A 14,248-nucleotide genomic window follows, 5' to 3' on the forward strand; every position below is an offset into this window, starting at 1 on the left:
ATCCTCAGAGATTGTTTGTGGCAGCAAATTATCTAAGTGCTATTAGGCACAGCTAGTGTGTCTCCACACATAAGCCTCATTAGAAGAGAGCAAAAGTTAGAGCGGTGACAAATTGTCATGCTTTGGTGCTGTAGAGGTGTGGCACGTACAAAATGAATCCTAGAGCCAGGCGGCCCTGCAGTGCGTAGAATTGATCCCCTAGCTGCAAAACATGATATGCAGATGACACAACCTTGATGGCAGAAAGCGAGGAGGAATTAAAGAACCTTTTAATTAAAGAACCTTTTAATGAGGGTGAAAGAGGAGAGCGCAAAATATGGTCTGAAGCTCAACATCAAAAAAACCAAGATCATGGCCACTGGTCCCATCACCTCCTGGCAAATAGAAGGGGAAGAAATGGAGGCACTGAGAGATTTTACTTTCTTGGGCTCCTTGATCACTGCAGGTGGTGACAGCAGTCACGAAATTAAAAGACGCCTGCTTCTTGGGAGAAAAGCAATGACAAACCTAGACAGCATCTTAAAAAGCAGAGACATCACCTTGCCGACAAAGGTCCGTATAGTTAAAGCTATGGTTTTCCCAGTAGTGATGTATGGAAGTGAGAGCTGGACCATAAAGAAGGCTGATCGCCGAAGAATTGATGCTTTTGAATTATGGTGCTGGAGGAGACTCTTGAGAGTCCCATGGACTGCAAGAAGATCAAACCTATCCATTCTGAAGGAAATCAGCCCTGAGTGCACCCTGGAAGGACAGATCGTGAAGCTGAGGCTCCAATACTTTGGCCACCTCATGAGAAGAGAAGAATCCTTGGAAAAGACCCTGATGTTGGGAAGGATTGAGGGCACTAGGAGAAGGGGACGACAGAGGACAAGATGGTTGGACAGTGTTCTCGAAGCTACGAAGATGAGTTTGACCAAACTGCGGGAGGCAGTGCAAGACAGGAGTGCCTGGCGTGCTATGGTCCATGGAGTCACGAAGAGTCGGACACGACTAAACGACTAAACAACAACAAAAGCTGCAAAACAAGGAAGGGCATTGATGTGGTTTGTGTCTCCTTGACTGCAAATCCACAGGTTGGTTGCAAGCCAGATGTTGGGGCCATGTGTAAGAGGCCTGCATATTTGTATCCATGCATCCACTGTGTTCATGATGTGCCTGAGTTGTTTAAGGAATGGTGTTAAGTGTCGCAATATACCGTATTTTTCTGTGTATAACACGCCCCCGTGTATAACATGCCCCCTATTTTTAAGGACTCCAACTTAAGCTTTTCAGGGAGGGTGGGGTAGACCAGAGTTGTTGAGCTTTTTTTAGGGGGAATTCCCGGAAATCGCTTACCCGCCGCAAAAGCCACCTATCAGCTGTTCCCACCCAGGGCGCCAATCGCTTGCCTAATTGTCACAGCAAATCAACACCAGCCCTTGTCACAGCCACCAGTTCCTCACACACTAGAGCCACTGACAATCTCCAGCTAGCGGAAGATACAAACTCCACGTCACCTATATGCACTGACCGTGTATAAGACTCCCCCCATTTTTTACTAAATTTGTTTAGGAAAAAACCATTGTCTAATATATGGGAAAGTATGGTAATGTGCCACATTATTGTATCTCTTTCAAGGAGCACATGGTGCTCTAGGGATGTTCATTTAGTGATGGCACCAAGACTGAATAGAAACTGGTAATTTTGATGGAGCCATACCCTGCCAACCACTTAGCTTCTAACTTGTTTATTTCTTGTTAGGTTTTTTTAAAAAAATATATTCAGTGCAGTTCTTTCCTCTGGATTACATGGATTCCCCCCCCCCAAAAAAACACCACTATGCTGTTGCTTCTTCCTGGATTAGTCAAAGAGAAGATTCCATCCAATCAGGGATGTCACAGTGAATGGACTTGTTACCTGTGGCTTTTCACCTGGGTTCCTACAGTGTGTGGTAGTCCTGGAGACAGGATGTATAGAACTATTAACTGCTTAACATTTTGGACTAGGGATGCTGTTTGCACGAGCTTTTGTTTCAGTATCAGAAAGACCAAGAGAGGCAGTTGTGTTCGATATGGGCAACTGTCCGTTGTATGCCACCAGCATAGATGAACATAGTGCAGGCCAGAGCAGAAGGATGCATGACTCAGCAATGTTTGATTCAGGTTACGCTGTCGTCTGCCTTTTTAGCATATATGTATTTTTAAAATATTGTTACTGTAGTATTATTATTAATAATGTTTATATACACCGCTTTTACACACAGAAAAAATATGGCTCAAAGTAACTTGCAGTATTAAAAGCAAGACAATAAACAGAACTTTATTACATTTATAGTCCACTTATCCTCCAAGGAGCTCAAAGTTCAAGCTGGTATACATACAACAACCCTGTGGGGGACATTAGTCTGAGAGACAGTGACTGGCCACAAGGTCACCCAGTGAGCTTCATGGCTGAGTGGGGTTTTGAACCCTGGTCTCCCAGGTCGTAATCCAGCGTTGATCACTACACAACACTGGATCGGTCCACATATCAAGAATTCAATTCAATGTTATAGAAATGATTAACTGAATGATAACTTTTTTTAAAAAAAAAAAAGAAAGATAATATGCATTTCCATTCTTTAACACAGGCTTCCTCAACCTCTGCCCTCCAGATGTTTTTGGCCTACAACTCCCATAATTCCTAGCTAGCAGGACCAGTGGTCAGGGATGATGGGACTTGTAGTCTCAAAACATCTGGAGGGCCGAGGTTGAGGAAGCCTGATTTAACATTTCAGGTTGGTTTGGTTTTTTTTGTGGGATTAAAACTCCCAAAGTGAAGAACTTCAGTTCAGTGCTGCTCCTCTGGGGTAACTCCCATCACACTCAGTAGTCAGGTAAAAATAACCTCTCTCTCCAGAACCAGCTACTGGCCTCTAACGCTACAGCTGGCTGCTCCTATTCTTCCCCGCAGACAGGTCTTCTCTTCAGGCCAGCTCACTGATGAATTGGCTTCCTGGGCTCTTGATCTCTCCCCATGCAATCCAGGAACTGGCACAGTGGGCAGGATTTATGTTAAATCTGCTATAACCCCCTTACTTCCTGATACTTCTGCTCTTATGCAGTTGCGGGGAGGGCTAGGCATTTGCAGCTGGGGACAAAGTCTCGAGTGGAGAGAGGGATTTATTATCGTTTGTATTTTCTTTACGATTGCACCAAATTACATAGGGTTTGGAAACGTTGAGGTAATCTTTGGATCTCTCAAAGAGAACGGGTAATCTTCTTGCTTGCCCTCCTAGTTTCTGTGGGCTGTAAGTGGTCCTCCTTCTCCATATTTTCACCTTTTAATATTTGTTCTGTTGGGGACTTTTATTCAGTCTTACACAGTTGGAATCCTGCCCGTCCCCAAAGTTATTACTAAAAGCTTGTAGCTTCATTCAGCCTACTTGCAATAGCCTTGCATCCTGTGTAATCCTATAACACAGTTTTAGTTATTTCCCATTTGACTTTCATCCAGCAAGGGTTTTGTGTGAGCCTTTTGTTAGGAGACAGCAACAGTATCGGCGGCATAGTAATAGCCGTTGGCAGCTGAGCTCAACGTGGGTTGCTCTCACTCGCTATTTGGCTGCTTGTGATAGGATGTCGTGACAGCACGACGTAGCCAATTAGAGTTGGCTATGGACTGATGTCATGGAAGGAGAGTGAGAGCAAGGCAAATGAATGAGCAGAAATGGTTGCAAGGAGCGTTGGAAAATGGCCAGAAAAGCAAAGCATTTTCCAGCACTGCTATGAGTAATTTCAATTCAGCCATTACAGCTGCTGTTGCAGATGTACAAAATAGTGCTGCCTTCTCTCTTATTGAACCAGACTCTGAATGTTATATGGGGGCGGTGGGGGGGGGGAGAGAAGTAGAAAATATCGAGCAGATCCAGAATTTATTCCTTGAGTATTTAAACGAGGGGTGCGAACCTGTGAGCCCCAGCCAGCATGGTGAATAGTCAGGGGTGATTCATAGAATTGTAGAATTGGAAGGGATTCATTTAATTTAATTCATTCATTATATTTTTATGCCGCTTTTCATTCACATGAACTACATCATGAGAGTTGTAGTCCAACAACACTTCTGTGATTCTACGAACGTATCCAAAGAGGCCGCAGGTCTCCCATTTGTTTAGTCGTTTAGTCATGTCCGACTCTTCGTGACCCCATGGACCAGAGCACGCCAGGCACTCCTGTCTTCCACTGCCTCCCACAGTTTGGTCAAACTCATGTTCGTAGCTTCAAGAACACTGTCCAACCATCTCATCCTCTGTCGTCCCCTTCTCCTAGTGCCCTCAATCTTTCCCAACATCAGGGTCTTTTCCAAGGATTCTTCTCTTCTCATGAGGTGGCCAAAGTATTGGAGCCTCAGCTTCAGGATCTGTCCTTCCAGGGAGCACTCAGGGCTGATTTCCTTAAGAATGGAAAGATTTGATCTTCTTGCAGTCCATGGGACTCTCAAGAGTCTCCTCCAGCACCATAATTCAAAAGCAACAATTCTTCGGCGATCAGCCTTCTTTATGGTCCAGCTCTCACTTCCATACATCACTACTGGGAAAACCATAGCTTTAACTATACGGACCTTTGTAGGCAAGGTGATGTCTCTGCTTTTTAAGATGCTGTCTAGGTTTGTCATTGCTTTTCTCCCAAGAAGCAGGCGTCTTTTAATTTTGCGACTGCTGTAACCATCTGCAGTGATCAAGGAGCCCAAGAAAGTAAAATCTCTCACTGCCTCCATTTTTTCCCCTTCTATTTGCCAGGAGGTGATGGGACCTCCATATCTAGTTATCTCCCATATCTAGTTATCTCCATATCTAGGTCTCCCATATCTAGTTTAAATGAAGATATAACATAGAAAATACCGAAGAACACAGAATAACTGTTCATCTGCCACATATCACACTCCCTTCTTTCCTACCCAACTTTCTTTCCACTCTTCTTCAATGCACAATTATTTATTTATAGTAATATTTGTTCATTCATCATTGTTCAAATATAATGAACCTGTAATGCACAGTTGGCACGCCAGGTAGGTATTTTATTTTTTCTTGTAAGATAAATTGTAAGAAGTGTTGTGCAGACTGTTTGTTTCTGCACCCAGATGCATATGAATATTACACTCATAAAACAAGCTGCTGTCAGGCATGACCAAGCAACGAGTTCTGTGTCACTGCAAAGTTATTATACACTTTCCGCAAGCAAATATTGGTCCAATAAACGTGGTTCCCCATATCTATTTATTTTGGCACAAATGGCGTAGGTACAACACAGACTTGGTTGGGGGATGTACGAAGCACACCACTCTTAACTGTGTAATGTCAGTGGATTTTGCTATTCTAAAATTTCTAGTTGTTAGATATAAAACTAGTTTTCTGTTTTGTTTCATGGATAAGTAATTTATAGGGATGAGTATACCTCCCCCTTCCATTATTGTTCCATGGGTTCTCTCTGCCCTGTGTTCTTTTTCCAACTTTCTTCTGCTACAGTGTGGAGAATTTCTAAAATTAATTCTGCAACTGGTTTATATGATGTTTGTTGAAACTTCTTGTCCCTTTCGTCAACATTCTCTTGGGTTTCCCCCTACCACCAACCCCCTGCCCCAGACCAGATTGCTGAAGTGAACAAGTGCTTGTGTTCACCAGGATTCATCTTTGCATGTTGTGCCACCAAGGCTGGATAGCTTAGTTGGTTAGAGCAGTGTTTCCCAACCAGTGTGCCTCCAGATGTTTTGGGACTACAACTCCCATCATTCCTGACCACTGGTCTTGCTAGCTAGGGATGATGGGAGTTGTAGTCCCAAAACATCTGGAGGCACACTGGTTGGGAAACACTGGGTTAGAGCATGGTGCTGATCAGGGCCGTCTTAAGCCTATCTAGCGCCATGGTTCAGAGATCCCTCCGGCGCCCCCCCTTCCCAGCCGGAAAGCCGGAGCCATGCGCTGCCTTGGGGACACATGCGTGTGCGCTTCGTTCGAGCAACTGCACCTTGCTTTCCTGCGCTTTCGCAGAGCGGCGGGTGAACCCAGGGCTGGCTCTGGTTTCTGCGGTGCCTTCTTCCACGCAAGATGCCGTGGAAGGCTTTTTGCAGAAATGATAAGCAGACGAGCCGAGGTGGCTGAATGCATACTTTCCCCCCACCCAATCTGTGGGAGAAATAGTTGAAAGACGGGACTCAAGGCCAGGGCTGTCTTAAGCCTCCCCAGCGCCCTGCCCTCCCCTTTCCCAGCTTTGCGGGGCTGGAGGAGGCGGGCAGCATCTGGAGGGTGGCTCCTCCGGCAGGGAAGAGTCGGAGGCTCCAGGCACGGCGCTGTTTCAGCGCGGCGGGCGAGGGTGCCGCACCCAGCCTCTGCCTCTTCCCTGGCGCCGGTGCCTCGGTGGCCACAGCAGGTGGAGGCTCCAGGCGCGGCGCTGCTTTGGCGCGGCGTATGAGGGCAGTGAGCCAATGCCGGGAGGCGCCGTGTCCAGCCTCCGCCTCTTCCCAGGCGCCCTCCAGAACTGGGCGCGAACTTGGTTCCCCGCGCCACTTGCCTCTATAGGCAAGACGCCCCTGGTGTTGATAACACCAAGGTTCGATTCCCATAAGGGACAGCTGGATGTTCCTGCATTGCAGGGATTCGGGCTATAGCTGATTCTCAGGATCCCTTCCAATTCTATGATTCTAAAGCCTTTGCACATGCCAGCAACTTGGACAAAATAAAAGGTGTGTATGGATAGGAGTTGCAACATGCAAGAAAAGACATGCTGATCATTCTGTATGTATAATTTAAAAAATTATAATGGGTGGATTGCCAGCTTACCGATTGACGTTCATTCCGGTGGAATCATGAGTGGTCCTGCTAACTTGTTTCACCATCACTTAGGACAAGCTGATACAGCTCCTTCTCACACTCCTGTGGCAGCAGTGATGTGGGAAGGAGGCAGTTTGGAAGCTCTTTCCACCAGGGCCCAGGTCGTGTGAGAGGATTTCAAGGGGAAAGTTGAATTATTGAGGGAATTGTTAGAAAGGTCCTTTAAAGGGAGGCGGATGCCAAAGTTTAGAGGCATTTAGTGGGTTGGGAATGATGGCTTTATTGAACTTGTTCATAGTGCAGAGACGTACTGAAATTTGTTGCACTGCTCTGGAACATGAGTTCAGAAGAGGTACCTCCTTTTCCCTGTCTGCGGACATCCTGCAGAACTCCTCTGCTCAGTTGGTTAGAGCATGGTGCTGATAATGCCAAGGTTGCAGGTTCAATCCCCATATGGGACAGCTGCATATTCCTGCATTGCAGGGGGGTGGAATAGATGGTCCTCATGGTCCCTTCCAACTCTATGATTCCTTTGCTTGGTAAATTGAAACTCTGCTGGTGCTTTGTGTTGGGTTGTTTTTTTAAAAAAAAATACTCTTCTGCTAGCTGTTTCTTTCATGCCAGTAATTAATTAAGCTGGGTTTTTATTATTAATATTATTGTACCTCTGAAAACGGGCTGCTATATTTTAAGCAGTTTTTAATGAATTATTTTAACAGTTAACTTGTTCGTTATAAATATGCTGTAAGCTGCATCATGCCGTTGGGAGAGGCAGGGCATCAGGGCTCTGCAAACAAACTCAACGAGTGATTGAATTAATAAAAGGTAAGGGCAAGATTGACAGAACACCTCTGGAGCAAGTGAGGTAGGAAGAAGACCAACCCACTAGCATGATAATCCCTAAGACGCCTTTGTGCTCGTAATGAGTTAATCATCAAGAAGCAGAGGAGTGTCGCCTATTTCGAGAGGGAGCCATTTGGAGCAGTTTGTTGGCAAAGCTCAGATGCAAACACGCAACAGTCATATTTCCTTGCCCGCCTGTGCCACTTGCATCCCCGTTGTTGATCCCTTTCGCTAAAAGTACGTTCTGTTTTTTTAAGCGGTGTTAAAGAAATATCCATTGAGCTTTCTTCACAATTAGGGGGGCTTTCCAAATTAAGGACTGGACCCGGGACCTGGAGTTTGGGTGGTCCATCTTGCTGCAACTCCTCACCTAATGTGTGCACTGCTTAAACAGTAGTGAAAGCAAACAGATACATGGTCAGGTACTAAGTGCTGGCATAATGTTTAGAGGTGGTGCATGAATGCCATTATAAGTGATGCGTTTTAAAAATTGGTTGCGGGGAGTAGTGATGGCGAAGACATTTGAGTTCCGTTCGCTTTTAAAGGTCAGCCTTCACTCTTTCTGAAACAACAAGCAAACCAAAACTCAGTCATCTCCCAAAATGCAAACTTCTCCAGATTGTGCAGTGCAGCTGTGAAGCCGAGTCATTTGTGCACAAATGCATATACTAGGGCAAGTTGGCCATAAAATGCATTTATTTGTGCAAACTGCATTGAAAAAGGTGCTACATAAGGGGGGGAAGTGCTTTGCAAAAATGTGCACGTTGGGCAAATTGCATACCAAGGTTGTGTATATTAGAAGAAATCGGCACTAAAATGCTGCTGAGAAGTTTGTTTGTTTGCTCGTTGCAAATTTCACAAACTGATGTGGAGAAATGATGAGTGGGAAAATGAGAAATGGGAGAAACTATCCCATCCCTGGATGGGGAGGGAGCAAGCCATGGACATAGGAAGCTACCTTACAGTGAGCCAGACGATTGGTCTAGCTAGCTTAGTATTAGCTTAGTATTAAAAAGTCGGCGGTTTGAATCCCCATGACAGGGTGAGCTCCCATTTCTGTGTCCCAGCTCCTGCAAACCTAGCAGTTCGAAAGCACACCAGTCCAAGTAGATAAATAGGTACCACTGCGGCAGGAAGGTAAATGGTGTTTCCATGCGCTCTGGCTTCTGTCACGGTCCTCTATTGCACCAGAAGCGGTTTAGTCATGCTGGCCACATGACCCGGAAAGCTGTCTGGGAACAAATGCCTCGGCCTGAAAGCGAGATGAGCGACGCAACCCCATAGTCGCCTTTGACTGGACCTAACTGTCCAGGGGTCCTTTACCTTTACCTTACCTGGCTACACGGACTGGCAGTGGCTCTCCAAGATTTTCAGACAGACTCATTCCCAACCCTACCTGGAGATGCCCAGGATTCTTTGCAAAGGAGTTTTGGTGGTCCATCTTGCTGCAACTCCTGACTTAATGCAGTAGCGAAAACACTGTACCACTCGACTGCAATCCCTTTCCAAAGGATTAGAGAGATTTGATTTTAAAATCGTGCAAGGACCGCTTTTTCCTGCTTCCCTTCCTTGGGACTCGCCTTCCCTCCCTCCCTATTTATCGGCTGCTGCTGTCTCGCCAGCTTTACTGGCCGACCTACTGTCATTCCCACACCTGCCTTCTGGCACACACACAGAAAACACGAAGGCAAAGTTGCTTCATAATGCTTAGAACCATCTTATTTCTGGTTTGGAACTTGAAATACCATAAAATGGATGATTAAAATGAATGATTTAAACTAATGATATTCAAACCATCCTACACTACATGACTTCAGGCTCCATGTCTGCTGAGCTGAGCTCAACACGCTGCAAACTTTTTATGTGAGAGAGCGTTAAGCAACAGGACACCCTCCCCAGATTACTCCTCTCCATTTGTAAGGTGAATGAGCTTTCTAGTTGTTATATGTTTGAGATGTGCATTAAGAAAACTGGTATACTGTATATCTAACAGCTAACACCCAGGGAGCTCGGCAGGACTCCCCTGATTTCATAGGAATTGTCCCACTCCCTCCCTCCCAATACCCTTATTTTTTCTTCCTCAGCAAACCATAGTTACTCTTAGAACCAAACTGGTCAGGCCCTTGTTTGTCTACACTGGTCCCCTTAGCTAGGGATCATGGGAGTTGTAGGCCAAAACATCTGGAGGCAGTTTGGGGATGCCTGGTCTACAGAAACAGAATAGGAGACTTTGGTTTATTCATGGTTTCCAATCCTGTTTCACAGACAAATACAGTTTATGCCAACCATGGTTTCCTAATTAAGATATAATGGCAAACTGCGGATTACCACAAAAAAAGGATGTGCAGGAGGATTTGAGGGGAGAGAGCACACAAACCTCCATGGATCCTTCATTCAATATCACAACTGAAAAGAGCTAAAGTCTGTTTAGGTCAGTGTTTCCCAAACTTGAATCTCCAGCTGTTTTTGGATACAATTCCCGTCATCCATGACCACTGGTCCTGCTAGCTAGGGATGATGAGAGTTGTAGTCCAACAGCAACTGGAGACCCAAGTTTGGGAAACACTGGTTCATGTGTATTTATGCATGTTCATCTTAACACGCATCAGGCAGCTTTTGGGTTTCCTTTGCTTGTGCTATAAAGTGCCATCGCATTGTAAAAAATAAAAGTAGTTGATAAAGTGGATAATAAGTGGTTTGTCTCAGGTAAGTTTATTTTTTTAATAAGACTAAGGGCTGTGAAGAACAGAAGGAACAAGGAGTACCTAAAACATTTCAGTGTGATCTTTCCCCTCGTACTGTTGTTTGATTTACATTATGTGAAACTCGTTCCTGCTTGCCTAAGCTGGTTAAAGCCTCTTTGATTTGCTTCTCTCAGAATAATTTCCTCTTGTTTTATATGAGGGGGGGGACCCCTACCCTCAATCCTTTTGTGCTTCTCAGTGCTGAGAAGAAAGCAGGAGGTTTTACTGCTTTGCCAGATGTTTGCCAATTGGCCCAGGTGATCATAGGTTCGACGCTGGCCCTCGTTTGCCAGTTAGTCCAACCTTTTTTTTAAATCATGTAAGCAGCAGCAGCCATTGATCGTTGGCAGAATTTTTGTGGAAGACGCAGTGAGAACACAGGAAGGTTATATAACCGGATTATTTTTTTCTTCCCTGATTCTATCTTGGGCATCTTCAGTTTCCATCAATATAGAGATTTCCATAAATATTGGAGCTGGTAAATCAGTTGTTTTTAAAGCTGTGTTCCAGGGAATCCTGTGGTTCTTTGTAAAGTTTATCTTTTCTTGAGAGAAGGTTTGCCTGCATGGGTGTCCAGGGCAAACTCTGCATCGATAGAGAGCAGCAACAAGGCCCAGTATGCTAGGCTTGCATTGTGCATGGTTCGAAATAGTTCTGCATAGCTTTCCTGATCACCCTCTGAAATGCGCACAGTGTGTTTGTGGCACATGTGCAGTAATTTCATAGCAGATAAGTTCCTGAAAGTTTGTTAGATGCTCCTGAGGGACTGAGAGTGTGATCCTTCTGCATTTATATGCCCGGTACAACCTTTCTTAACTACAAGTAGTGGATACTGCAGAGGTTTGGCACGATGAAAATCAAATCCACATGCGTTTTGTAGTGCATTGGTCATTTGGTGCTGTAGGTCCGCATTCAGACCTGTGTGGCACCCAGTATTTATATTTAGGTTTCTTGCATTTGCCTTTTTCTTAGCACAGTGGTACCTTGGTTCCCGAACGGCTTAGTTGTCGAACAAATCAACTCCCAAACACCGCAAACCTGGAAGTAAGTGTTCCGGTTTGCAAACGTTTTTCGGAAGCCGAACGTCCATCACGGCTTCCGTGGCTTCCGATTGAGTGCAGGAAGATCCTGTAGCCGATCAGAAGCTGTGCCTTGGCTTTCAAACAGTTTCGGGAGTCAAATCGACTCCCGGAGCAGATTAAGTTTGAGAACCAAGGTACCACTGTATGCTTGTTCTTAAGTATTTCTGCTACCATCCCCAGACTCTCCCACTAAGCATTGGTTTGGGGAAGGCTGGCAAGGAGCATCGCAGGGAAACTTGTCTTGTTTGGAGCCAGCAGTTGAAAGTAACCTTGTTTCTCTGCTTCCAACGATAGCCAATGCAAAAACAAAAGGCATTGCAAAAAATCCCAGCTGCATAATTGGTGACCTAAACACATAGGACCAGAAAGTCCTGCCTGGATTAGGCCCGAATTGAGAGATTTCCACTAATGGGTAGAAGAGTTTCTGAAAATTTATCTAGTGTTCTGTTCATTTCATCTAGCAGATGCTGGCATGCCCTCTCCCCTGCTAGTCTGACCAGGTCATTAAAATGCATTCACCTCCTTCAGTATGCAGCAACCAACTCTTCTCAGGCTTCCACCAGCTCTGAATCATTTCCTTTCTGAGCTGTCTGTCAGAAACATTTAGGTTTCGCAGGCTCCCTGGGGGGGGGGGGGGGGAGAGAGAACCAGCCAGTGTCTGAAGGAAGACCCCTGTGGAGTGTGAAAGCTAGTCAGACAGGAACAAATAGCAGAAAACAGTAAATATAAAACATGAGGAAATGATACATGGAAATATTGGCAGAGGGCCCAAATATTTTGTGTGTTAATTTATTACATTCATAATTTACTTACTCAACTGCAAATTGGTGAAGGTTGTGGATAGGGCACATTAAAAATCCATGAATAAACCTGCGTCCACTGCTGCCTCTCAGCCTAATCTACCTAACAGGGTTGTGGTACGGGTGGGGTTGAGGAGCAAGTCAGGTATGCTAGGCTGAGCTCCTTGGAGAAACATTGGAATACACAAATTATAGGTAGACTTTAGAGGTCTTTCAATAAGATTGCTCACCTTCCCGGGGGTGGCGGCGTTGTGGCCGGGCAGCGGGGGGTTGCCGCCCCCTCTGCAGAAGCCCTGGCCGCATCACCCCCGACCGGCCAATCCATGCTGGCGGGGGGCGTGGCTGCGGGTAATTTAAACCACTGTGCGGTGGTTAAACCACAGAGCCTAGGGCTTGCCGATCAGAAGGTTGGCGGTTCGAATCCCCACGACGGGGTGAGCTCCCATTGTTCAGTCCCTGCTCCTGCCAACCTAGCATTTCAAAAGTGCAAGTAGATAAATAGGTACTGCTCCAGCGGGAAGGTAAACGCCATTTCCATGTGCTGCTCTGGTTCGCCAGAAGTGGCTTAGTCATGCTGGCCACATGACCCGGAAACTGTACGCCGGCTCCCTCGGCCAGTAAAGCGAGATGAGTTCCACAACCCCAGAGTCATCTGTGACTTGACCTAATGGTCAGGGGTCCCTTCACCTTCACCTTTAAGCCTTTGTTTAATGGAGGGGAGGTTGTAGCCTCTGCCTGCCCCTCCTCAATAAGGGTATCCTGTTAAAGGGATCCGGGGGTATGGATTCTGTCCAAAGCCCGGGCATGGGCTAGGGCCATGTCGCTACCCCAACGGGGACCCCTCGGGGTGCCCCTATTTGATGCCAGTCATAGAGCTCCGCCTTCTGGTGCTTTATCCTTAGTTTGACACCTGCAGACAGGCGGGAGTCAAGATACAGCCTGGATTCACCCAATGCCTAAGCCAAACATCTCACATCTGTAACCAATAAAGTTGTGGCCTGTTTTAGCCCATAATCCAAAATACACAGGGCCTTGGCTCGCTAACTGTTAATTAAAAACATTGAAACAAACTAGTGAGTAGATTCAGAACACAAATAGCCCCTGCAAAGCAGGCCACTGGCATGAGTTTTGCATCTTCACGTGGTTTGTGATCAAACTGTTAACAGCAACCAAGTTTGAAATGCAAGCAGGTAGATTTTTCCTCCTGTTCCCCTTCCCTAATATTTCTCTCTCTCATCTTGACTCTCCCCCTCTCTCCTTGTAGTCCCATCTGCTGTTCCCATGATGCACCAGGTGAGTCGTACGACGAGTAGCATCACTTTGTCCTGGCCGCAACCAGACCAACCAAACGGGATAATCTTGGATTATCAGCTGCGTTATTTTGACAAGGTAAGTTGACGTGGGGAAACTGTTTTCGCAGTTGTGTGTGAGAGAGGTTGAAAATCACTGTGGCCAGGGAGAGTAATGGTTGCAGCCTGGCAAGAAGGGGCAAGTGAAACAATAAGATAGTGAAAAGAGACCTGAGTTAAAATTAGGAACAGGATTTCGTGTTTCACTACAAGTTTTCTCTTGCCTCTGCATGCCTGCACTATAAATTTAAACAAAACTGAAGGCCATGACTTCTCACCAGTAAGCTTCTTAAGATGGTAGAGAGTGTTACATATCTCCAGACTAAATTCTCAACGCACTTTCAAAGCTATCATTTTGTACTAGGGTTCCTTGAGAGATTCGAAACAGGTTTAGGTTTGTAGTGCCAATCTGCTCTAGCTTTTCTTCTCCTGCTAGGACCAGATGGTGAGTTTGCCACCTTTTTTGTCTAAGGGACCTTGTTCCTGTGGTATCAGAGCGGGTAGGAAACTGCAGCCACGTGGCTTTGTCCTAAGCCGTGGGGGAAACGAAACAAAGTCAAACCCACCACAACTAAACAGGGATGTGTGAAATATTGAAAATGATTAGAGTCCAGCATGCACCTTTCAGATTTATAAAACAAAAATG

General features: G+C 45.7%; 1 protein-coding gene across 3 annotated transcripts in view; it reads left to right on the plus strand.

Moving 5' to 3' along the window:
• Window positions 1–14,248, plus strand: part of LOC118075359 (ephrin type-B receptor 5) — a 149,267-nt gene that overhangs the window by 119,086 nt on the left and 15,933 nt on the right. For all 3 annotated transcript variants that reach the window (XM_060268951.2, XM_035097274.3, XM_035097271.3), the window contains exon 7: window positions 13,518–13,642. In XM_060268951.2, coding sequence (XP_060124934.2) covers window positions 13,518–13,642 — 125 coding nt within the window. The remainder of the gene's footprint in view (window positions 1–13,517; window positions 13,643–14,248) is intronic.

The sequence above is a fragment of the Zootoca vivipara genome, chromosome 15 (assembly GCF_965207765.1).
Source record: "Zootoca vivipara chromosome 15, rZooViv2.hap1.1, whole genome shotgun sequence".
NCBI lineage: Eukaryota > Metazoa > Chordata > Lepidosauria > Squamata > Lacertidae > Zootoca > Zootoca vivipara.